At 35.8% G+C, this 26,623-nt stretch overlaps 1 protein-coding gene and 1 pseudogene across 10 annotated transcripts in view; both read left to right on the top strand.

Annotated features, from left to right (window-relative positions):
- FRYL (FRY like transcription coactivator) overlaps positions 1 to 26,623 on the top strand; it is a 281,060-nt gene that overhangs the window by 186,053 nt on the left and 68,384 nt on the right. For all 10 annotated transcript variants that reach the window (XM_055385577.2, XM_063705269.1, XM_063705268.1 and 7 more), the window contains 12 exons: positions 1,800 to 1,971; positions 2,768 to 2,900; positions 5,899 to 6,006; positions 9,894 to 10,131; positions 11,023 to 11,208; positions 11,659 to 11,745; positions 13,363 to 13,631; positions 16,387 to 16,579; positions 17,368 to 17,492; positions 19,366 to 19,423; positions 21,691 to 21,782; positions 25,194 to 25,366. In XM_055385577.2, the coding sequence (XP_055241552.1) occupies positions 1,800 to 1,971; positions 2,768 to 2,900; positions 5,899 to 6,006; positions 9,894 to 10,131; positions 11,023 to 11,208; positions 11,659 to 11,745; positions 13,363 to 13,631; positions 16,387 to 16,579; positions 17,368 to 17,492; positions 19,366 to 19,423; positions 21,691 to 21,782; positions 25,194 to 25,366 (1,834 nt within the window). The remainder of the gene's footprint in view (positions 1 to 1,799; positions 1,972 to 2,767; positions 2,901 to 5,898; positions 6,007 to 9,893; positions 10,132 to 11,022; positions 11,209 to 11,658; positions 11,746 to 13,362; positions 13,632 to 16,386; positions 16,580 to 17,367; positions 17,493 to 19,365; positions 19,424 to 21,690; positions 21,783 to 25,193; positions 25,367 to 26,623) is intronic.
- On the top strand, positions 18,089 to 18,156 carry LOC115934531 (uncharacterized; annotated as a pseudogene).

Below are 26,623 nucleotides of genomic sequence, written 5' to 3'. Positions count from 1 at the left end.
CTACCGACAAAAATGGTTTCCAGCAACAAAAATTATGAAACAAAAGATATTTTCTTGAACATCCATTTTAAGAAAATATTCACTCTATTGAATAAATTTATTTCTGAAAGTAAGTTTTTTTCTTACTGAAGTTCTCATACTAGGTATGAGTAAAAAAAATCAGTTCTGCTGGGTTTTTTTCTGTGGGGGTGGTGGTTATTTATTAGGTTTACTTTGTTAGGATTATCTTGGATCTGTATTTTCTTTTCTTGGATCTGTATTTTCTTTTCAAGGACTTTTGTAAGAGCTCATGTAGTTAAAGCTAGATAAAATTATCCATTAGCCCATTTAATCAAATACATGCAAATTGCAATACACTGAAAGAATGTATAAGTGAAGCTACATTGTGGAGCTTTTCTGCGTCTTTCAAGGTGTCGTCTTTGACTGTGTGACATGTGACTATCTGATACTTAGACTAAGGGAGGGCACCAGTACTATGTCGTATATAAAGAAGAGTGAAGCTTAAACTTTTAATCTTACTTAGATAAAATATATATATATATATATATATGAGTTTTATTTTCTTCCCGTATTCCATTGAACTACCTTGCATACCCACTGGGATGCGTGTACCCCACTTGAGAGACCACTGGTGTAGATCAGAGATAATGACAGCTTGGGCTTGGATTGTAGTGGTGCAGATAGAGGAGCATTCACTGAGAAAAAAACATTAAGAAAGAATCAAATCTGGGGGCAAGGTCATGCATTTGGTTTGAACATGTCTAACATGAGGCATCCAGGTAGAGGCATCCAAGTAAGAGATGTCAGATGGGTCTGAGGGTCTGAGTTCAGAGAGAGGCCAGGCTTAAAATTTGTGGGTGATCTGGTATGGGTGGTAAATGAAGCCATGTAAGTATATGCAGTTGCTTTGGGAGGTAATACATGATGATAGGAGAAGGCAGCCCAGGAGAACGTTGCCTTGAAGCAGTCTAACATTTAATACCCCGGTCAGGGAGGCCAAACCTGAAATGCAGATAAAGATGACACAGCCAGAAGTGGAACGTAGATACCAAAGGAAGGGAGTGTTTCAGGAGAGAAAGGGTGCTTGACCTTGTCCATGTTGCTGGAAAATCAAGTAGCATACTATAAATAGGCCCACTGTTTTGAGCAATATGGTAACTGATGAGTGAGAATGGCTTCAGGGAAGTATTTGGGGAAAATTTCTTCCATTAAGATAGCAGTATACTTAAGAGAAAGGGGATATATTCAGTTGAAAGGAAAATGTTGAAGATGCAAGAAAGAAAAGGTGTATGTAATTGGTGCTGTAATGTTTCCAAACATGCAAGAACAGATGGGATTCCAACAACTAAGAAGACTGTCACTCCCTCACTATACCAAGAGCAAAAGGGAGGGAGAAGAGGTGCAGGTATAAGTAAATTAGTGTGATTTGTAATGAGAGATTGAGGAAAGTTGGTGATTTTTTTTCTTCTGTGAAGTAGAAGACAAGTCATTTGCCTAGAAAGGGGAGGGGACGGGACCATAGAAGGATAGGAGAGTTGAGGAAGAGGATTGCTATAAGCCTTAGAGACAATAAGGAAGCTGGTTGACCTCAGAAGTGAGTGAGTGGCATTTGGGAATTTGATATTAAAGCAAATTCTAATGCCTGTGCTAGTTAAAAATGTTGGACAGAAAGATTAGTGTTCCTTCTATCTTCCTTTCTTCCACCCCCCAACTCTGATGTTACTGATGAAATATTTCTAACATGCAAAAAAGGTAATTTATGATACTCATCTCTTCTTTTGAATTTTTTTCCTTTGAAGAGAATGAACATAGGTCTCAGAGTCTTCCTTGTAATAGCAGACAGTTTGCAGCAGAAAGATGGTGAACCACCCATGCCAACAACAGGAGTTATTCTTCCCTCAGGAAATACTCTTCGTGTAAAGAAAATATTTCTCAATAAAACCTTGACAGATGAAGAAGCAAAAGTCATAGGTTAGTTTAATTGAAATTAAATAAGTTGCTTTGTAATACAGTTTCATATTCTTTTATAAAAGTCTGATCAAATATAAAATGTATATAAATTTGCCTAATATGGTTTTTCTAGTATATACAGCCGTACAAAATGAATACTTCTGGGTTTTTTTTGTTTTTTGTTTTTGTTTTTGTTTTTTGTTTTTTTTTTTGGGACAGAGTCTCACTTTGTTGCCCAGGCTGGAGGGCATGGTGCAATCTTGGCTGACTGTAAGCTCTACCTCCTGAGTTCAAGTGATTTTCATGCCTCAGCCTCCCAAGTCGCTGGGACCACAGGCGTGCATCACCACGCCTGGCTAATTTTTGTATTTTTAGTAGAGATGGGGTTTTGCCACGTTGACCAGGCTGGTCTTGAACTCCTGACCCCAAGTGATTTCACTTGCCTCAGCCTCCCAAAGTGCTGGGATTACAGACGTGAGCCACCATGCTCAGCCCACAGTGAATACGTTTTTTTGATAATAGTCATGAGTCTTCATGTTAAGAGTTTTCCAGTTAAATCTTTATCACAGGATCCTATTCACTGCATTCTGTCCTTTCTTCAACTTAATTTTAGTCCTCTGCATAATTTTCACATAATTTCTCCAGTTAGTCCAATATACTGAAGCTGATCATCAGGGAGAAGAATATGTCACAGTTGAAACCCCTTTTGTGGCAACAATAAGCTAATCATTTAAAGATTAATAGGCTTTTATTACAGAAAGTAAGTATTCTTTATCTAATTTCAGATATTTTATAACTGTGAAGTTTTTTCCCCTAGGAATGTCAGTTTACTATCCTCAAGTAAGAAAAGCATTAGATAGCATCCTCAGACATTTGGACAAAGAAGTTGGGAGACCAATGTGTATGACCAGTGTGCAGATGTCTAATAAGGAGCCTGAAGACATGATTACGTATGTAGTAAATTATGTGCCTTCATTGCTATTTCAGTTTTCCTAAGACAGTGTGGATGGTTCTTGCTTACCTGTCTCCTTACTTGGTCTTTGGAGTTCTTCCATGTTTCTATCTGCTGCAGTTTTCAATACAGTGATTCCTTCCACACAGTCAGTTTTATTCCTTAAAGTGCTGTCAAACTGGTATAGATAGCAAAACTCACTCTAGATCCCAGTCTGGTGTGTTGTCAATGACAAGGCCCTACACTTACTCTGTGAGCAAAATATGAATCCTAGGTACCCCGGATGTATGTGGGCATGATTGGTTTATTATGTCAAATAAATGCTTTCACTGCCAAAGCCCTAGTTTAAAAAAAAAAAAAATCCTGAAAATCTGAACTCTGATTATTTTTGACTCCTAGGAACTAAGGGGCATAGAGAGGAATAACATATGAGCAGTTTTTTTCGAAACACTACCTCATCCCACCCCACCCCAAGGGCCTTGTCATTATTTGTCATCTCTGCATCTTTTTTTCTTATTGTTAGGGACTTCCTCCTCAGGAAACTGTATGTTATGGCAATAGCTTACTTTATTTGCTAGAAAACATCTACATATTCTCTGGAAGGGAGGAGATTCTTCTGGATATTAATATTTGCATTATAGGTCTTAGAATACCAAATTTGATATTTAATCTCAATTTATTTAATATACAATTATTATGTACTACTATATGCTAATATCTCTGTGAAGTTTTTTGCCAATGTTACTTCCTCTGGGAAATCTTGTTTTTCACCACAACCACTTCCCTCATTTAGTCAGTAAGTTTTTGCTTTCACCCAGTTCCTCTGACACCTATATAGTGTATTTCTTCTGTAACTGCATTAACTTTCTATTCTATTTCAGTGTGCTTTAATTTAGGATCTTTGAGATAGAGAGCACCCTCTCAGTGACTAGGAGAAAAGCAAGATAGCAATAAAGATTTTATTACTTACAGGTGGGTGGGGGACACTGCACATGTGGAGGCCACACTCATGGAGGTCAGGAAGCATGTGTAGAGAGAGAGAGAAAGAGGCCCATGGGCCAATGCCTTTTTTGGGTTGAGGGTGTTTTCCAAACAGTTACCTATGGGGAATTCTAATTGGTGGATTGAAAGCAAGCAGGCATGAGTTCAGGAGGTCATGCTGTGCCTGAGAGGTGGTCACTGCAGCACATCTGCATAGTCCATGTGGGGTACGCAGGTCAGTGGGGCCAGTCAAGTAGCCTGCATCTAGGTATCCATATGGAGGTGATTACCAGGAAGAAGTTGTGTAAGACAGATACCTGAATCAACCACATTAAAGAACTGGGGGATGGAGTGGGGTGTAGAACTGGAAACTGTCTCAAGGGTGACTGAGCCCTATTTCTGGTATGAGAAAGTCAAACATATTTAAAATGGGTGCCAAAGCAACATAAAATTATAAGAACACACTACACAGTGATGTTACTTTTTCTTTCTTTGTGGTACTTCCTCTTTGTTAGCCAATACCCTCTTTTGATTATCTATTTCTGTAAAATGTCATGTGGGTTATTCTGGGAGACCAGGAGGCAACACCATTGCACACTTTGCTGTGTATGAACTGAATAACAGATGCACCTTGACCAATCACTGACAGCCTTGATGGAAAATGACAGTGATTATGATGTGCATGGTGCTTTATGGACCAAAGAGCGAAAGCAAAGTTTGTTTATGCCATTACTTAATATATGGTAGCTTAAATTTGAACTGCCTTTTTGGGGACTGGTATTATTTAACTAAAGTGTGGTAACTGAAATTCATGCATTTTGAAGCCATGTAAAAAGAGGACTGACTATATGAAATCTCTAGGTAGTGAGTCCCTTGCCACTATAACGAATACCCAAGGCCAGGCACGGTGACTCATGCCTGTAATCCCAGCACTTTGGGAGGCCGAGGCGTATGTATCACCTGAGGTCAGGAGTTCAAGACCAGCCTGACCAACATGGTGAAACCCCATCTGTACTAAAAATACAAAAAATTAGCTGGGCGTGGTGGCAGGCGCCTGTAATCCCAGCTACTCGGGAGGCTGAGGCAGGAGAATCGCCTGAACCTGGGAGGCGGAGGTTACGGTGAGCTGAGATCATGCCATTGCACTCCAGTCTGGGCAACAAGAGCGAAACTCCATCTCAAAAAAAAAAATAAAAAATAAAAATAAAACCCAAAACACTGAGAATATCCAAATTCTTTTCTACATAAGGATTATTTTATTAGGCCAACTGAAGAACAATTTAGATGAAAGAAATTTAAAAGGCCTCACCTTCAAATACAGACCAGAATAAAAACCAGTATATTAAGAGGTTAGACATTTAAAATAAATAAAATTATTGAATAACTAGAAGAAAATATAGTAAAATTAAATTGTATTAAGCCTCTAGAGGAACCAGGATTTTCAAAAACTTGGCTCATTTTATTACATAGAAATTTTAAGTATGTGTATTTATGTGTGTGTGTCACATACAGGACAAGAACAAACAATATAAACTACTATGTATGAGATGAATGTTTCTAAGACCTTTGTTAGTGGAAGATACTAAGTGAAAACAATGTGGCTAATTTTATAGGCCCCTCAAAATAACCAGTATTTAGTTATTTAATGATATCAATGTTATTTATTATTTTAATATTATTTATGGGAGGCTAAATATTAAATATTTAATCTTAAATATTAATAAGATTAATTATAAATAATCTGTTTAAATATTTGTTATGTAATAATGGTTGTAATACTTGTTGTCTAGTTACTGAAAACCTTTTTGTTTACTGGTTTTATTTTGAATTATTTCTGTATTCTTTTGTCCATATATAGGCTAATAATTATCTACAGGATTTATGTGCATTTTTTTAATATAAATACATTAAACTTTAGGGGAGGACTCCCACTTTCTGTAGTTATTTTTCCAAGTTTGATTTCATTGTCTAGCATATGTAATATGTTTCTTATTAAATCCTGTTGTATTTTTCAGGGGGGAAAGAAAACCGAAGATTGATTTGTTTAGAACTTGTATTGCTGCAATTCCAAGGTTGATTCCTGACGGTATGAGCAGAACTGACCTGATTGAATTGTTAGCAAGGTAAATGAGAATTACTGTTTGCTATGTTAGGTTTTATGTCTTCTGCTCCTTTATATTTCTAATATACCTTTGTTACTGTTATCACTAAAAAGGTGATGTTAAAGACATTTCTAATCCTTTATCTGATTTACTTTCTAAACTTCCATTTTGTCTTTTTTTGTTGTTGTTAAACACATTTTCCTCACTAATTTTTAACTTCTCAAATTCTTCTAGATTCCCCCCACAAATCCTATCTTTCAGTTCCCTATTTTTCCATCTAGTATTCTTTCCTGGGATTTCTGTAACACATTATCCCTTAACATATGGGCATTATCAGTGTATGATAATTCCCAGTTAGGCAATTAATTATTGTGTTTACTCTTACAGTCATTTCTTTAGTATCTCTAGTGGTAATCAGGTCTCATTTGTGCTTTTTTTTCCCCCTATGGCAGAACTGTGGCATTTAAGTTTTTCTCTCTCTTCTATTAGGCATGTCATAGCTCTGTAAAATGAGTAAATAACCTGACAACCAAACTTAAATACTAGCTCCTAATTCTAAGTTGAGATGATAGCCTGTTGAAAAACTGCTTTGCTGATGTAGTTAGGGATTCCCTAGATACGGGATCAGCACATTTTTCTGGAAAGTACCAGATAGTATTTTAGGGTTTTGCAGACCGTTACGATCTTTGTAATGGGTCCAATTATACAGTTAGATAGAAGTAAGACCTAGTGTTCATAGATCAGTAGAGTGACTATAGTTTACAATAATCTGTTGTACATTTCAAAATAGCTAGAAAAGAATAATTTAAAGGTTTCTAACATAAAGAAAAGACAAGTATTTATGGTGATAGATATCCTCATTACACTGATTTGATCTTTACAAATTATTTGAATGCATTAGATTATCACATCTACCACAAAAGTATGTGCAACTGTTGTGTATCAGTAAAACAAGCAAACACATACTCATCTCTGCCATTATAGTACAAAAGCAGCCATAGACAATAGAGTGCGCATGACTGCGTTCCAATAAGCATCTGGCTGGATTTAGCCCTTGAGCCACAGTTTGCCAGCCCCTGTCCTAGATGAAAAAAACAAATACAATGACTATAGCAGAGCAGCAATATTTGACTATGTTGAAAGGTGTTTACTTGTTGCTGGGCATTTGTCACTTAGGTGTAAGTTAAATTCATAATAAATAAACAATTAATAGACTGTTCCAGCAATCCTTTCTCCCCACTTCCCTAGCTTTTCACACACCCTGGCACTACATTATCCTCAACTGTTGCCTGTTGTGATCAGAGATTTTATGTCTCCTGTGATAATTGTGAAAGAAAGGGGTTACTTTGCATTATATAAATTTGTTCCCTTCGCACAGTCTCCTAATTTTTTTGTGAATTAGATTGTAGAGTTACAAAGTTCATGCCAGCATTGGAAATAAGAAACATTAATTATTTATGATACTATTCCTTGGGAGAGCAGTAAACAACTACTGTTCAATTCTGCTCTTACTCCTCCTATTTCAACGTAACTCATCTATATCTTTGTGGATGTTGATCCGCAAGAGTAGATCTCCCATCTTTTCCACCAAAATGAAACTGTAACTATGAGGGCCAGGGATGCGACAGCCTAGTAAAAGAGCAGACAGCTGAATAGTGAATGACAATTTGCTTTGCTGTTCACTTTGCTTCTTTCTCCTATGGTATTTGTTTACTAATAATTTACCTCAATGGAAAGGAAGATCCCAGGGTCTATTCTATTCTCTTCTCTCTTTTTATCATTTGGAATTGTGCTGTCTAAATCTTATTTACTTTACCATAAAGGAAGCAAACAAACAAAACAAAGATGCATTGTAAATGTGCAGACCTGTATCCTGTGCCTAAGGAAAGTTAATTAATTCCCCTGCCTTTAATTAACCAAGCTTTATTGTTTTCTGCTCTGTACAATGAGCAGTTAACTCACACATGTATACCCTGTATCACACAGATAGGAGTAAGATAGATATTTACATATTCATGGATTTAAGGAATGTTGAAATAACCTTTAAAGTCAACATCATTGAGGACTGTCACTCTCTTCTCCCATATTGTATCTCCTGGTGCCACTATTAGAGACAGAATACTGGGCTAGAGATGCTTCATTTGACCCTGTTTATTTCTCATGTGCTGATGGAACTGCTGCTGCTTTGTTGCTTACTCCTCAGTCTGTCTAGCTATAATACTTCTCTTTAGTCTCATTGTCAGTTGAAAGTTGGCTTCGTGATGACTAGAACTGAGTTCAGCAGGGTGAATACTTATATCTCCTTTCTCCTAAACCACATGACTTTCTGCCTCTGTCGTGGATAACTCCATTTTTCCAGCTTCCCAAGCATATAATTGTGTTTAATATTACGTACTTACCTTATTCATTCAGACTATTTCTAACTCTGATACATTTGTCTTTGTAGTCAATTACTAACATAATTCTCTTCAGACCCAAATCAGAAACTCTTTATTCATATAATATTATTATATAATGGTGGCTTCCACTACTGTAGCCATTTTTTAAAAGAATTTCTTGTTTATCATTCTGTTTTATGTTATGGTAAACTTCTGTAACTAAAATTATATTCAAAGCCCCATATTGTTTTGATGTATTTAAAAGCAGATTGTATATAGCATCTCCTAATTTGTTTAGACTTAAACTCTCTTTAGGAACTTATGTGCGGAGTCAACACATTTTTTTTTTCTTTTTTTTTGAGATGATGTCTTGCTCTGTTGCCCAGGCTGGAGTGCAGTGGCACAATCTCGGCTCATTGCAACCTCTGCCTCCCGGGTTCAAGCAGTTCTCCTGCCTCGGCCTCCTGAGTAGCTAGGATTACAGGCGTGCACCACCACGCCTGGTTAATGTTTTTGTATTTTTAATAGAGACGGGATTTCATCATGTTGGCCAGGCTGGTCTCGAACTCCCGACCTCAGGTGATTCACCTGCCCTGGCCTCCCAAAGTACTGGGATTATAAGTGTGAGCCACTGAGCTCAGCCTTATTTTTTTTTTCTAGGCATGTACCATTTATAATATTACTCCTAAATTTACTCTCATTCTGACCTTCAATAATTATTGTGTTGCATTGATTCCATCTTCATTTGTTGTATATCCTTCTTCACAATCAGCCATCCTGTATTCAACTGTAACTTCAGTGCGTATAAAGAATAATTGAGTGGTGGCTCATGCCCGTAATCCCAGCACTTTGGGAGGCCGAGGCGGGCAGATCATGAGGTCAGGAGATCCAGACCATCCTGGCTAAGATGGTGAAACCCCGTCTCTACTAAAAATACAAAAAATTAGCTGGGTGTGGTGGCGGGCGCCTGCATTCCCAGCTACTTGGGAGGCTGAGGCAGGAGAATGGCGTGAACCCAGAAGACAGTGCTTGCAATGAGCCGAGATCATGCCGCTGCACTCCAGCCTGGGTGACAGAGCGAGATTCTGTCTCAAAAAAAAAAAAAAAAGAATGATTGAGATAAATCATGTCCTTGCCAGTGATAGCAAAGATTAAATAAATGTGACGATAGTGCTAAGATAGCGTATGATTAGATATCATTTTTGATTGATTATAAGATAACAATACAGTATTTTAAGGATTAAAGGATTTTAAATGGAATTCTAATGTCATTTGTATCAAACTTATTATTCAGATTATAGTAAAAACACCAACTAATGGGAATAGATTCATATGTGAATTTAAACAAATGAGAGTATAAACTAGCATAAAGTTGAATATAGCATGAAAAAGTGATCATTGGTTGCTATCTTCATATTTCTTACAAAACAACTAAGAGGACATTTATTTTAAGGTCATAGTTTTAAGTTTCAGATGATAAAACTAAATGAAAGGTATTGAAGTTTGCTAATGGAATTTTGTTCTTGGTAGGCTCACAATTCATATGGATGAAGAACTGCGTGCTCTGGCTTTCAATACTCTGCAGGCACTAATGCTTGATTTTCCAGATTGGCGGGAGGATGTTCTTTCAGGATTTGTTTATTTTATTGTTCGTGAAGTGACTGATGTCCATCCCACGCTTCTTGATAATGCCGTAAAGATGTTGGTACAATTAATAAATCAGTGGAAACAAGCAGCCCAAATGCATAATAAAAACCAGGACACTCAGGTACCAGATTCTTTTCTATTGTCCTTTTGTATGTGGTCAGTGCTAAATGACCAATAATGGTTTTAATACAGATTTACTTTATCAAACACTAAAAGTATTATTAGTTCTATTCACTCTCAATGTGTTCCTAATCCCTTAAACTGAACTTTCCCATAGTTCCTGTAGTGAATATATAGTGTTTATGTGTCTAACTTTTCTAATCTTCTTCTTTGGGTTTTTAATGAGCATAGAAATTAGAGATAATTCCAGCTCACTTTTAGGTTGTTTCCAATATATTTAAAGCCAGTACAATAAATTTTTGGTAGTCTTCCATTTGGGTTATTTGATTGTTTTATCCATGTCACCAGTCCCTGTTTCACATAGACAGTAACTGTGCTCCTTAACCATAAAAGATGCTCAAATCATTGATTTATGATAATGTGTAAATCATAGAACCTTGAAATTTTAGACCCGAGCCATTGAAGCCACCCTAGCTTCTCAACCTTTAATGAGCATGCAAATCAACAGGGCCCTAAGAAAGAGTTTCAAGAGTTTCTTAGAAGCTCTCAGGTATTGCCAGGCTGCTGGTCCACACTCTGAGTGTGAAAGATACACTACAATCCCCTCATTTTCCACATAGAAATCAGATGAAGAGCAACTGTCAGTTCCAAGGTTACAAAATAGTCAGAGAATGATAGAAGTTAGGTACAGAATTCATATTTAGACTGCCAGTGAAATGTTTTCACTGTGCACACTATTCCATTTTTATAAAATACATGCTATTTACATTGCTTGAGCTGAGGCAGACCTGTAGTCATAATCATTATGATTTGCTTTATTTTTTATTAACTGTTTTTCGGAAATGTCTGTGCATACATTTTTATATTTTATTTTTAACTTCTGTTTTTCAAGCATGGTGTAGCTAATGGAGCTTCTCATCCCCCTCCTCTGGAAAGGAGCCCATATTCCAATGTATTCCATGTGGTTGAAGGCTTTGCGCTTGTCATTCTCTGTAGCAGTCGACCTGCCACTAGGAGACTAGCCGTCAGTGTCCTTAGAGAAATACGGGCTTTATTTGCACTTTTGGAAATACCTAAGGTAAGATTTAGGTATTTCATTCAGTTATCTAATGAAAGTACTTAAAAACCATCTCTTTGTCCATCCTTATCCCATGTAGGTAGGTTACTACCATGGGTCTAAACTAACCTACCGTTCTCAATTGGGAGGCCGAGTCGGGCGGATCAGGAGATCGAGACCATCCTGGCTAACACGGTGGTCTTTACTAAAAATATAAAAAAAAAATTAGCCGGGCGTGGTGGCGGGCACCTGTAGTCCAGCTACTCGGGAGGCTGAGAATGGCGTGAACCCGGGAGGCGGAGTTTGCAGTGAGCCGAGATGGCGCTGCTGCACTCCAGCCTGGGTGACAGAGCGAGACTCTGTCTCAAAAAAAAAAAATAGTGCTGAAGTGAATTTTTAGTGTTTACTTGGGTTTGGCTACTTTGCTTAAACATTCCTAATTTTTTTAGACATATGATGTCTTTTTTACAGGGTGATGATGAATTAGCCATAGATGTGATGGACAGGCTAAGCCCATCCATTCTTGAGAGCTTCATACATCTCACTGGGGCTGATCAGGTAACTATAGTGACTTCATTCTATCCAATCTTGTTTTGAGACTTAAGACAGACACATATGTATACATGTACATGTGCATACATAAAATAACTTCCTTAAATGTAATGAGTTAGAAAGTATTTTTGAAAACTAGAAAATGCTTAAGAGTAGTACTTAAAAAGTGACATTCATTTATACTTGGTTAAGTACTCTTCTACATAGAAATAAAAATAATTTTATGTTTGTAAAATTCTAATCCTTCCAATCTAAGAAGTTTCTGTTAAATGGAATCTTTATGCTACCGTTTGCTCTTTATTGTGGCATATAATATTCGTGAGATAGAAATACTTGCTAAAATGCTACGGGAAAAAAATAGTGATACTCAAAGCAAAAACTTACACCCTGCTTTTTTGGCAACTGTTTTTTGTGTATCACATAAGTTTAAGTATAGTGGATTAAGTACATAGTGTTTTATACCAATGTCATATGTAATTTGACTCATTAAAATGGAGAGAAACACTTTGTCCACAAACATATTACTAACAAAGTTTATGCAAACTTTCTTGCTTGGTCTTGGTGGGTAAAAGGTCATATATTAAGATTCCAAAGTTGATGTAAGAATAGCTATAAAACCTTACTATTTAAAAATATTTCCTCCTATTTTAGAATACATGGACAAGAGGTTGATGCATAACATTAAGAGCTTGCGGCATAACACCTGATTCTTATAGTTCATGAGTTATATGTAGCCAAGGGAGGTAATAAGATTTTATAAGCCTAAGAGATTATTAGAAATCTGTACAATTCCCCCCCCCCATGATGCTACCATGATGCTAAAGTTTTTAAAAAACTAATTTTTAATTTTTATTTATTTTTAAATAGACACAATTGTACATATTTATGCGGTGCAATTTGATGTTTCGATACATGTCTATATTGTATAATGACCCAATCAGGGTAGTTAGTGTATCCATCATCTCATGTGTTTATCATTTATTTGTGGTAAGAACCTTTAAAAGCCTCTCTTCTAGTTATTTTATGAAAGGATCTATACAATTCAAAACATTTTGTTTTAGATATTAACCATAAATTATGAATTATTCCTAAAAGATTAATGGATGACTTGTTTCTTGTGCCTAAAGCAGTGCTTAATATACTTTTCTTTGAACATAAATGTTTATCTCTTCAGTATAAGAGTTCAAATATTGAACAAGTATTTAAGAATATATACCTCTGGAGAAGAGCTCATTTTTGAGTCTGTTCCACACATACATAGATACAGGTCAACATGAAAGTTAATGGTTCACTCTTTAGTTCTCTAGCAGCTTTTGGTATACGATGAAATTTGGATATTTATTTAAGAATTACTTAAATAGTGGTCCTGAACTTCTTTGGTTTATAGTCCTCTTGAGAATAATGAAAACAGTGGAATCCCTCTCCAAAAAAAAGACATGTATGCACATACAGAAACTTTACATGCAGTTTCAGGAATTCTCTACTCCCTTCAACCTACCATGGACTTTATATTATCTCATTTTAGAAACTACTAATACACCACTTTCAGTTTAAAGCAATTTATATGGTAAAATTTCAAAGTTTTTGAAATGTGTAATAATCAATTTTTTCCTCTCCATATAGACTACTTTGCTCTATTGCCCTAGCTCAATAGATTTACAAACTTTAGCAGAATGGAACTCTTCTCCTATTAGCCACCAGTTTGATGTGATTAGTCCGTCACACATATGGATATTTGCACATGTGACCCAAGGCCAAGACCCATGGATTATAAGTCTCTCCAGTTTTTTAAAGCAAGAAAATCTTCCTAAACACTGCTCTACAGCTGTGAGCTATGCTTGGATGTTTGCATACACAAGACTTCAGTTGTTGTCCCCTCAGGTCGATATAAAGTAAGTTATTTTCCTAGTGTAAATTTAAAAATGTATAGACTGTCAGCTTTCATATGTATTTATTTGAAAAATTCAAAAGTATTACAGATTGGAAGGCCCATAAATAATATGTGATACTGCATTGATGTCTTAAGGAGGGAGAAGAATGTTGTCAAGGACATAGTCTCATAACTTCTTCATCCTTTTCATGTAATACAGTCTCACCAAATTTTAATTATTAATTTACTTAATAACACTGTACTTGGTACATAGTTGTGTCCATCGAATCTGTGTTAAGGGAAAAAATTGGGAAAGAATCTAAGGATGAGTATGGATGTAGATACAGAAGTTTGTAGATAAAGGGTGAGAAGCAGAGCGAAACTCAGCTCAGTGGCCTTATTTTTCCCGATGACAGTGTAAGGAAGGCCACCTTCTGGTGGGGAGTGGTAATAACACACTGAGTAGGAGATTTGAGGATGTTGGTAAAGATTTGGAATAACTGATGATGAAATGGAGAGTTGACCAAGGTCATTATAAATTTCAGTTAGTCTTTGTTTTGTTTTGTTTTGTTTTTTTGCTCTTAAATACAGAGGAGAATTTTTGAATCTGGGTTTGGGTTCCTGATTTCTCCTTACAGAGTACACCATTGATCACATTGAATGGAATGAGTCCTCTCAGCATATAACTTGCCCATGTAAACCCACCATCTGGATTGACCTATCACTGGAGGCCTACATTAAAGGCTCTTCAAACCTGACTTCACTCTGTACCTTTTTTCTTACTTTCTATCAATACTTTCAAAGTTGGAACCAAATTATCCCCTCAGAGTTCATTAAGTGTGGTTGATAGTTTCCATTTTGTGAGCTTTTGTTCACATGAGCGTAGGATACCTTTTTTTTTAATTTTTGCATATCCGTATCTAATATAGTTCAAATTCAATCTTATTTTTGAAAATCTCTTAAACTTCCTACCCAGAGTAGTCCTTCTTACTTTTGGATTTGAATATATATATATATGTATATATATTTCTACATATACATGCTAATTGTATATATATGTTCTCAGGTATTGTGTATTGGATTTCTTTTTTGTTTTGTGTTTTGTTTTCTGTTTATTTTTTTAAAGAGGCAGGGTCTCACTCTGTCACTTAGGCTGGAATGCAGAGGTGTAATCATAGCTCATTGCAATGTCGAACTTCTGGGCTCAAGCAGTCCTCCCACTTCAGCCTCCCAAAGTGCTGGGATTATAGCTATGAGCCACCACACCTGGTCTGGATGTTACTTTTTAAATAAAGATTGACATTTGCCACCTTGCATACCATTTATGACCTTAAGTAGCCTTCCCTAATTACCATATTTTAAATTATAACCCCATATCCTACCAGCATTCTTTATCTCCCTTTTCTGCTCTATTTTTCTTCATCAAACTTAGCACCATCTGACATTGTTTTATTTATTTCTTTATTGTATGTCTCCCATGGCCTGCATGAGGGCAGTGATTTTTTTGACAGTTTTTTTGAGTGATATGTTACCAGTGCTTAGATCATTTTCTAACATACTAGGACATTGTTCTATGATGCTCTTGCTGAATTAACAAAGTGATGTGTTTGCATTACTTACCTTAACATATTACAAAACTAGTTGAAGGCAAGGATTATATATTTGTATTTTTCCTCTTTCGTTTTGCTCTCAGTTCTTAATTCTAACATAATTTCGGTATTTGGAAAGATTTATGGAATTGTTTCAAAATATTTTATTGATGTAATCTTTCAAGACAGAAATTTGGCAGAAGCCTTGAAAATATGTATCTTCTTTGACTCTGTGATTTCATTTTCAAGAATTACCTAAGAAAATAATTAACCATATATTCAAATGTATAGTATTGTGTATAATAGGGAAAAATTGCTATTAGCTAAAATGTCAAACAACAAAACTTTGGTTATATAAAATATGATACTTTATATTGATATAGCATACAGTTAATCAAAATAATGTCACAGAAGTATATTAATTTACATAGAGAGGTGAAAAATACATAAGTCTAAAAGGTAGATACAAAATAAAATAAACATTTAATTTGTATAAATTAAAAGAGATGTATTCATGCACTTATAGTTCAGGTATATGAATTAAAGATATATAGAATATGCAGTGTTTATTTTCATGTGGGATTAAAGGTGATTTTGATTTTGTTTTCTTCTACATTGAGTATGCATAGTAAGTTATAAAATATGGCCCAATAAAATATTAACTTTTATCACAGGAATAATAATGTTAAAATGATCTGGTAACATATTTTAATTTTTAATCCATTACTTTATTCATTGATATCAGTACACAAAAACAGTACTAGTAATAAAAACCTTATGCTAACCATCTGTCTAATTAGCATTAGGCCAGGCATGGTGGCTCACCCCTGTAATCCCAGCACTTTGGAAAGCCGAGGCAGGTAGATCATCTGAGCTCAGGAGTTAGAGACCATCCTGGGCAACATGACGAAACCTCATCTCTACCAAAAATACAAAACGTTTGCTGGGCGTGATGGCACACACCTGTAGTCCTAGCTACTCTGGAGGCTGAGGTGGGAGGATCACTTGAGCCTGAGAGGTGGGGAGGTTGCAGTGAGCCAAGATTATGCCAGTTGCACTCCGGCCTGGGTGACAGAGTGACACTCTGTCTCAAAAAAAAAAAGAAAGAAATTTAGCATTAGTTAAAATAAACTTTTAAAAACGTGTTGTGTTATTCATATCTGCCTATTTTTCTTTTTTTTTCCTTAGTAGCCCCATCAATGCTAAGAAAGTAAATACCACCACAAGCAGTGACTCATACATTGGCCTGTGGAGAAACTATCTGATCCTTTGCTGCAGTGCAGCAACATCGTCATCTTCCACATCTGCAGGTTCTGTGAGATGTTCTCCTCCTGAGACGCTGGCGTCTACCCCAGATAGCGGCTATAGCATTGATTCTAAAGTAAGTTTCTCAGATCCACTGTTGGATGTATGAAATCTGAATGGCCCCATAAAAATAAGATTTTAAAATTTCTTTTTACGGACAATAAGGTAACTCAGTTGAAAATACATTACTTACTTGCAAAAAGGAAAATACCTCAAGAAAGCCCATCATTGCTTTTATGGATTCCTAGTTGGAATCAATAATACGTACATAGTTTTCCATTGGAAAGAAAGACCCGTGCTCATTCAGTTTATCATACTCAACATTTTTAAAGAAATTGTCATACCTATTTTCCCATATTCTAGTTTTTATAGTTCTCACACTTCTCAGAACCTAAAAGGAATCATTTAAATAATTAAACGCCTTTCTAGAATTTCCCTAAATTACGTAGTGATCTAAAGGGTACTTGATAAGAACAGTGGTTTAGTTTTCATGAAAATGGCAAAGCTTAAGACCAGCGTGTCTGACTTTAGCACTGATGACTATTTTAGAAGTCATTTTGTTTTCTTCATGTTCATGGACCAAAAGGTACAGAGTATCTGATGAAGGGAGTCAGCCTATTATATGATCATGAGTGTCTGTAAGAAATTAGGAGCCCCAAGTTCTGTTAATGAACTTGCATTAAGCCATTGGACAAGTTATTTAACCTTTTAAGTTATGTACACCCCAGGTGAAATTTGAGGTATCATTCATAGTAAAGTTTCACCTGTCCATTTATCCTTGACATAAGACTACTGAAATCTCAGATTATCTAATTGGACATAGTATCATTAGTGGCTGTTATAAATACAATAATTTTTTTCCAGATTATTGGCATCCCATCCCCTTCATCCTTGTTTAAGCACATAGTTCCAATGATGCGCTCTGAGAGCATGGAAATCACAGAATCCCTTGTTCTAGGTCTTGGCAGGACCAACCCAGGAGCTTTTAGGTAACTATGTTCATACATTTTTTCTGTGTCCTAAAAGAATAAATGTGCTACTTAGAAGGTGTGGTAGGGTCCTTAGAAGGTGTGGTAGGGTCAAGCAGAGTGCTTGACCACATACCAGGCCTGACTTTCACCAATTAACTAGCCATGTAACATTTAACATGGATTAACATTAAAATCCAAACATTAACATTTATTGGAAGCTTTATTTCCTCATTTTGATTGAGCAGATTAAAACTTACCTATATGTTCTAGAAATAATGAAATGCCATATAAATATTTAATATTTTCCTACTATATTTATTTATGTAGTCATTCTTTTAATGTGTAATCTTGGTCTAGTAGTTAAAACTCCAGTTTTCCCACTTCTTATCCAAGAGAATTAGAGTATCTTTCAAAAAGTATTTACATAGATGTTTGATATCATTCGTGATGTTTTTTATATTAATGAAGGAAATTCTTCAGTTTTGCCTGAAGTTCTGCCTTGTCTCCTGGGCACAGAATTTATTCTTTTGAGAATTTCCTCAATTAATATGAGAATGGTATCTGATGTTTTGTCTCCAAGATAGCCTATACAACCAGGGAATAGGTTAATACTCTGGTTTCGCTTCAGATTGTATAAATCTTTTGCCTTTTGCTAAAGATTTCCATAGAGAGGAACATTTAAATAAAAATAAGTGAAAAAGAATAGGTTAATAAATTGTAATATATCTATAGGTATGGGATAGCATTTCTTATAAATGAAGTTTTGGAAAAAGATTTTAAGACAGATAAAGACACTTTTCTGCTAATTGAAAAAAATAGGATTTAAAAGTGATCTCAACTTAAAATAATTAAATTCTCATAATTAGAAACAATTCAGAGGCACTTTCAAAGGTCAGCAGTTTTCGATACATGATTGAATTGTGGATGATTTTTTTCTTCTTATGTTTTTTCAGATTTTCCCAATCTTAAAATAAGCACATTTTCAATTTAAAATCAAAATATAAATAAAGAGAAATTTATCATTTTTACAAAATTCATACCCTTTGACCCATTAATTTAATTTGTAAAATTAATCCTAAGGGGATAGAAATGAAAACAGTGAAAAATGTACAAAGTTGTTCACAGAGGCAATATTTTTAGTAAGAGAAAATTAGATAAAATAAAATGATTCATTAATAAATGAAAATGTCTAGGAAAATTATGGTAGCCCACCCTATGTTCAAATATCATGAATTAATTATTGGCATATAAAATTAACTATGTTAGTGTAAGAAAAGAAAAATAGGCCAGGCGCGGTGGCTCACACCTGTAATCCCAACACTTTGGGAGGCTGAGGCGGGCAAATCGCCTGAGGTCGGGAGTTTGAGACCAGCCTGACCAACATGGAGAAACCCTGTTTCTACTAAAAATACAAAAAATTAGCCAGGCATACTGGTGCATGCCTGTAATCCCAGCTACTCAGGAGGCTGAGGCAGGAGAATCACTTGAATCCGGGAGGCGTAAGTTGCAGTGAGCCGAGATGACGCCATTGCACTCCAGCCTGGGCAACAAGAGCGAAACTCCATCTCAAAAAATAAAAAAGGATACCATTTTATATAAAACAGTTTCAACTAAGTAAAACGTATGTGGATTGCAAACTGATTGAATAAAAATATTGGTAGTATTCCCTCTATAAATTAAAATAAGGGGCCTATACCATTTTTTTTCTGGTTTCCAAACAGTCTATAATATAATGTGTTATTTTATAAACCAAATAAAAAAATAGACATTGTGTTTAAAACAGTAGGATTGGAATTAACACTTGTCAGTTTACATCATGTTTTTACATATTTACATGTGTCAGATTATATCTGTGTAGCTATTAATAGAATATGTACCATTTTTCTTCCAGGGAACTAATAGAGGAATTACATCCCATAATTAAAGAAGCACTCGAAAGAAGGCCAGAGGTGAGCTGTGTTCTGCAGCCTTGTATTAGTGAACATTCATTTTTCTGCCATATTTACATGTTATATCAAAAGTTAGAAATTACGAAGACTATCTAGTGTATTCTTCTTTTTAAGATGCAGACACTTCCCCTCCCCTCAGAAGATCTTATGCAGAAACCCATTATGTAAAACGGATGGAAAATTGCTTTAACTTAAGTGAGGGCAGAAAATAGGGTCTAGATTGGAGTTGGCAAACTTTTTCTGCAAAGGACCGGATGGTAAATATTTTCGGCTTTACAGGCCATACTGTCTCTACTCAGCCCTGCCTTTGTAGCATGAAAGCGTTCGTAGACTACATAAAAAAAGGAGTGTGGCTGTTTGCCAGTAAAACAGTAAAAAATTTGCAGCGACAGGTAGCAGTGGGCCAGATTTGGCCCATGGGCTGTAGTTTCACAAGACTGAGCCTAGATTCCCAAATCTACAGGTTCTGAGCAACTTTCAGAAACTATAGGTCCAGTGGGACAGATGGTTATGAAAACCTTAATTCTAACAATTTATTACGCACTCAAGTAAAATCATAGAGAAGGGATTCTAAGAACTATAGAGAAGAAAGCCTCGGACTCTGGTTGCAGGGTAAGGAAGGCATTATAGATGAAGTGCTGATATTTCAGATGAATTTTGAAGCGCGTTCCCCAGTGGACAAACAAGGGAAAAAGGTATTCTAGGCAAAGAACAGCACTTGCAAACTTTACAAAGAATTTTGAAATTGCAAATTTTTCTGTGTAATTATATTATGGGGGAAGTGATTGAATATTAGGCTGGATAGCAAGATGAGAAATATCTCATGAAAAACTACTAGCTTTAGCTTTAACCAGTAGAACAGTAGTTCCTATGCCTGTGGCATCTGAGAGTTACCTGGGGAGCTTGCTAAAAATTTTAGACTCCTGGGTCTATTGAATGAGAATCCCTGGAATAGGGTCCGGAAGTCTGTTTTTGTAAAGCATCTTAGATGAGTCTGCTGTAGAACATTGTTTGGCAATCAGTGCTGTTAATGTTGGGGATGCCCTGAGGAATTTAAGCAGGAGAGGGAGATGGTGATAATCCCTGCAGTTTAGGGACTTTGAAACATCATCTGCAATTCCTCACTCTCCTTTAATTCAGCACTGTAGGGTCATGATAGTATTCCTATTTTGTCATTGATTTGATTTTTGTTTCAGAATGATCAGTTTGGTTACAGTGCTGGATGACTTGTTAGAGAAATGTGAGATTGAAACAAAACAAAATAGCAGTATTTATTCTTCTGAATTTCAGAAGGAATGCTATTAAACACATGCAGTGATGTGCCTTGAATGTGAGTTATAGTTGAAGAGCTTTAGACTCACACTGTTTCTGTGAAGACAAAATGAAAACAGGCCAACCAAACTGCAAAAGCCAGTTGCAGAAATCTTCAAAGACTGATAAGAAATCATCCTGTTTCAAATGAATTGCTGTCAACTTTAGAAAGAGCCAAGAGAAAAGTAAATGTAACTGATTAGTCATTAGTAAATTATCATGCACCTGGAAGGCAGAAAAATTGGGTCATGGACAAGAAAGTGAAAGACTAGTAAATATGGTTTTAATTTGCTCTGCAATATGAAAATTACATCACAAATGAAATAATGAGCTATAGTAGAAGGTGATATAGGTGATTGATATCTCTTACATGACTTTCTGCTAGAAGCAGAATCACGTTGAAATGTTACAGCTATTATTCTGGGCATTATTCTAGTTCTTTGGACCTAGTAATACAAACATATTTATTCATATCATAATGAGTAAAGGAGTTTTTCTCGTATTTGTTTATATTTTTTGTGCCAGAATTAATTGTTGTGTAGAAAACTGTGGCATGAGCAAAATCTTAAGTCCTTTTTAGGATTGTTTTCCCTATACTTCTGTCATATTTTTGGGAGGGTATTAGGGATTCCTTATAATTCCATGATAACAGTTTACTAATTGCTTCAATTCCAAAACTGTCTGATTAGCAAATAACCTAAAAATGTAGTATTTTACTTCCCCTGACACACAGGGGTTGTCACCATGTAAGATGTCATGTGACCTTATTTGACTCATTCATTTCAAACTGTTCACTCATACCTCTTTGAGGCAGTAGCTACCAGAGTACCCACAGTCTACACTGTACAAGCAAAATAACTTCGATGAGCCCAGAACCTCTCTCTGAGACAGTCATATTATTCTTTCCAAGTTACACCAGCAGGATTTTAATTAATGTGTTTGTATCTTTGGAATAGAATATGAAACGGCGCAGGCGTCGAGACATTTTACGAGTACAACTGGTACGAATATTTGAACTGCTGGCAGATGCTGGTGTCATTAGTCACAGGTCAGTATTGGATTCAGATTGTTAAAACTTTGGAATGATCCTAGAGAACGTAATCTCTTTTCGCTCATGAAATGTGTAAAAACAGAAAAGCACCATTGCAACAAGAAAACCTGTATGTATCACTATGAAAATTATTTAACAAATAAATATGCATTCAATACACTGACCAGTAGCTAAAAATGTATTGAAAAATCTACTACCAGAATTGGATTGCTTCTGGCAAAAAATGGATATAATGTTCCTATGATTTTGATATTTGTTGGAACCTAGTTATCTTGGCAAGTGGACAGTGGTAGCTTTTTCTTCACAGATTTTCCTTTTTCTTACCTCATTTTAAAGACGTTTTTCTTCTGAGCTTGAAAAAATAATATATTCACAGGCTAAACATTGTAAGGCTTACAAGTTTATTCAAATGAACTTGTTATCTATCCTTCCAGGGAAAATTATGAAATCTACAAATATAATTCATAACTGTTTTCCACCATTCACAGATAAAACCATGAAACCTGGAGATATTGCCACAGTAAAGGCATCTTCACACTAAGCCCAGCCCCTTGAGGAAAATTCCATCAGCTGAATGTTGAAAAATAACTATTTCCTTAGGAGGATAATGGTGTTACCTGACCGTTGAAGGAGAAATATAATAGATGTGACTATATCCAAAAAGGTCACTGAAAAGATATCTTAAGGAAAAAAAAATGGACCAGGTGCAGTGGCTCACGCCTGTAATCCCAGCATTTTGGGAGGCTGAGATGGGTGGATCGCTTGAGCCCAGGGGTTGGAGACCAGCCTAGGCAACATAGCAAAATCCCATCTTTATAAAAAACGCAAACAATCAGCCAGGAATAGTGGCAGACACCAATAGTCCCAGATACCTGGAAGGCTGAGGTGGAAGGATCACCTGAGCCCAGGACATTGAGGTTACAGTGAGCCTTGACCATGCCACTGCACTGCAGCCTGGGAAAAGAGCGAGACTTTGTCTTGAAACAAAAAGGAAAAAAAAGAAGTATTATTAATCCAACAAGTGTAGTAACTATGATAACTGCACAGCATTATTCCTTTAGCATTTATCCCAATTATTTATTTTACCGAACACCTTTCATATGTAGCATTGAATGCTTTTGACAAATACTTTCAAAATAGATTTTTAATCAGAGTATTTAAACCATTGATTTACTTTTCTTTCTTAATAAAAAGCAAATAAAAAAAGAAATATTGGCCGATGCAGTGGCTCACACCTGTAATCCTAGCACTTTGGGAGGCCAAGGAGGGCGGATCACCTGAGGTCAGACTATCCTGGCCAACATGGCGAAACCCCGTCTCTACCAAAAATACAAAAATTAGCTGGGCATGGTGATGCGTGCCTGTAGTCTCAGCTACTCGGGAGGCTGAGGCAGGAGAATCACTCAAACCCAGGAGGTGGAGGTTGCTGTGAGCCAAGATAGTGCCATTGCACTTCAGCCTGGGTGAGAAGAGTGAAACTCCATCTCAAAAAAAAAAAAAAAAAAAGAAAGAAATACTATTCTCTTTTCTTTCCTCCACAAAAAATAAGAGTTAAAGTTAGGAAAAGTAAAATTGAAACTTGTGGGCTTGATGCAAAAAATTAACAACCTGATACACATCTGAATCTTTTTTGGTTGCTTTAATTGTAGCATTAGTAGAAGAATCTTTGAATGGTTCTATTTTGGGGACTGCAAAATTTTGCTGTATTTAAAATTACCAAAAACTATATGACTATTAAGCAATAATGATTTTTGAACCCAGTTGTGTATTTTGTTTTGAAGTATTTTTAAAAGAGTTATTAATAGAAAGTTATTGCTATTCTGGATTTTTAAATTTCCATGGCTAAGGAAAAAAGTGAATTCTGAATGCCAAGAAGACAGGGAGCATTGTTTTGTTCACCTAGTGGATTTCATGTGCCTGACACATAGAAGGTAATGAATATTTGTTAGACTAATGAAGATTTTATTCTGGTACAGGTTGTAGTCCACTAAATCAGTTTCCTATCCACTAGTAGGTCATGATCCAGAGGTTGAAAAACACTCATTTAAGGAATAAAGGAAAAAATTTGAAAAACACCTGAAAAACACTTATTTAAGGAATAAAGGTCATACATTGATTCATTCAATACATATTTATTGTTGTAGACTGATCTAGTTAATATACTGTAGTACCATTGCCACTCCTAACTCTTGTTTTCATGGGTTTAGGGTATTTATTCCGAAGTTACTCATAACTAGTAAAAAAAAAAATTACCTTTAAAATAATATATATTAGAAGTAATTTTCAAACATAATAAGAAAAAGCTGACCTAAACAAATGCATATGTAATAGCTAATCATTTATATAGCACTTATTGTTTACTAGGCCTTTTCGTATATAGCAGTTCATTTACATCCTTACTAAAACACTCTGGAGTAGATACTGGATATATGCTTAATGATTGGTGAAACAAGACAGGAATCCAGGACTTCTGACTCTAACCAAATACTCCCCTGTCAGTCAGTGGTTGCCAGGCGCAGACATAGATCCCTTGCCTCAAAGAAAACCTCATTGCAGATACATCTTTCTTCCTTGAGACAGGCTCTTGCTCTGTCACCAAGGCGGGAATGCAGTGACTAGATCACAGGTCTCCCAGGCTCAAACAATCCTCCCACTTTAGCCTCCCGAGTAGCTGGGACTACAGGTGTGCACCACCATGCTCGGCAAATTTTTGTATTTTTTGTAGAGACGGGGTTTCACCATGTTGCACAGGCTGGTGTCAATCTCTTGGACTCAGTGATCCACCCACCTTGGCTTCCCAAAGTGCTGGCATTACAGGTGTGAGCCACCGGTCCCAGCACATTGCAGATATTCTTAAAGGCAATTTCATAGGTATAGAAAGAGGTTTTGAAACCCAGTACTCTACCCTATTCTTACAAGAATTCTCTTAGATTTTTGCATCCCTGATAATACCTATCCCAGAATGTTACTAAGAATAAGTGACTAATAGATATTTAATTATGCTGAAGGCACAATATGAATAGACATGGCAGCTATGAATAAATAGAACTAGTCTTTCCTCTTTCTACTTTTCTAAACTGATCCTCCCCGTTTCATATGCCTCCTGTCTCTTTATTTAGAAATCTGTGTGTTTCACAGAGAGGAAACAACATTTAGAACTGAGTTGATTTAAGTTAGATATGGAGTTGAATAATATAAATTGCAATAGCAGTTCCTAGATTAAGAAGCACCATCTATTTTCATATTAAAGTAAGCAAAATCATATTCATTTAATTTTCATATATTAAGTTGCGTGCTGCCATGAGCATGCAAAATTAACGTATTATTCTGATTTTGAGTATTAAGAATTTTTTATTTAAATTATAAAGTCCCATTTGCTTCATCTTTTGTTTTCTTCAATATTTTCAGTGCAAGTGGTGGCCTTGATAATGAAACACATTTTCTCAACAACACTTTATTGGAGTATGTAGATTTAACTAGACAACTCCTGGAAGCAGAAAATGAAAAAGACTCTGACACACTGAAGGATATACGATGCCATTTTAGTGCCTTAGTGGCGAATATTATTCAGAATGTTCCAGGTATTATTTTCAGTTTCTTAAAGTATTATTGAGTATTAAGGAACCGTCATATTTTTTCTTTCCTTGAGGTTTAATAATCTAAGCTGATAAAGTAACGTATGAACATACTGGAAAAATATGTCAGCATAACCTGGATGGCTGGAGTTTGTTTTCCCTTTGAATTATTGTCACTGATTAGAAATAAAAAAGCAACCCAGCATAGAATTTCAGTAATAATCAGGATACTGACACAAAAACCTGGAGAAATCAATAGAATAAGCTCTTTAGGATAGCCTTGTTTTAGATGCAATAAGCAGAGTGCAGTGTCTCATGATAATTGAGAATAAAATTAAGAAGATACTTTTGAATAATGGGAAAAGAGTATAGGCCATAAATACAAAATGTAACAAGGATACCGTGTTACTGATTTACCAGATATGTTCCAATTATTGAGTAGGTTCTATATTGACAGATACTGGTTTAGATACTAGGAAGATTAATATACACAATTACATTTTTAAAAGTTAAATTATTTACAACTGTAAGAAGTAATGTGACTAGCCTTTGGCATACACTATAAATGTTTCTTTTTCTCTTTGAAAAATTAAAGTCACATTGTTATTTTGAATAGTATATACAGACAGTGGATGCCTAAAGAACATGGGTTGTATTTTATAACAGGGTCATTAAGCACTTAATTACATATGTCAGTTTCAACTGTAGGAGCCTTGTTTTCATCTTTGAAAGGAAAATGACACTGTCAAAGGAAAAGAGCATATTTTTTTCGAAATTTTCTGATCTGAAGCTCACTAATATAAAGATGTGGTTTAGTCTATTACTAAACACTTTTTTACAATTTCCACATTGGTTTATTGTGATACTGCTGAGTTTCTTCAAGAAGGATAGATGTAGAGAAATTATATAGTAGAATTTCAAAATGGGGGAAAAAAATCCTTGGAGATCATTTAAACCAGTGGTTTTCAAACTTTGGTGTTTCTCAAAGCCCTGAGGTTCTCTGATGCCATCCGCAGAAAGCAGCAGAATGTGTTTGGACACTAGGCCTGAACTGCCCTTTTATCTGTTTTATATACTGAGATTACATGTAAGCTTCCTTTAGCAGGAAAAGGCAGCTTTCCTGCTGAAAAAAAAATAGAAAGTTTGAAAACACGTATCTCGTCCAAAGCCCTTACTTACCAGTGAACCAAGATACAGAGGTGTGTCTGTGTTAAAATCTTGGCCAATCTTACCGTATAGCCAGTGATAGCCCAGGGAGAAATG

This window comes from Gorilla gorilla, chromosome 3 (assembly GCF_029281585.2).
Source record: "Gorilla gorilla gorilla isolate KB3781 chromosome 3, NHGRI_mGorGor1-v2.1_pri, whole genome shotgun sequence".
Lineage (NCBI taxonomy): Eukaryota > Metazoa > Chordata > Mammalia > Primates > Hominidae > Gorilla > Gorilla gorilla.
This window is presented reverse-complemented; position numbering and strand designations above follow the sequence as displayed.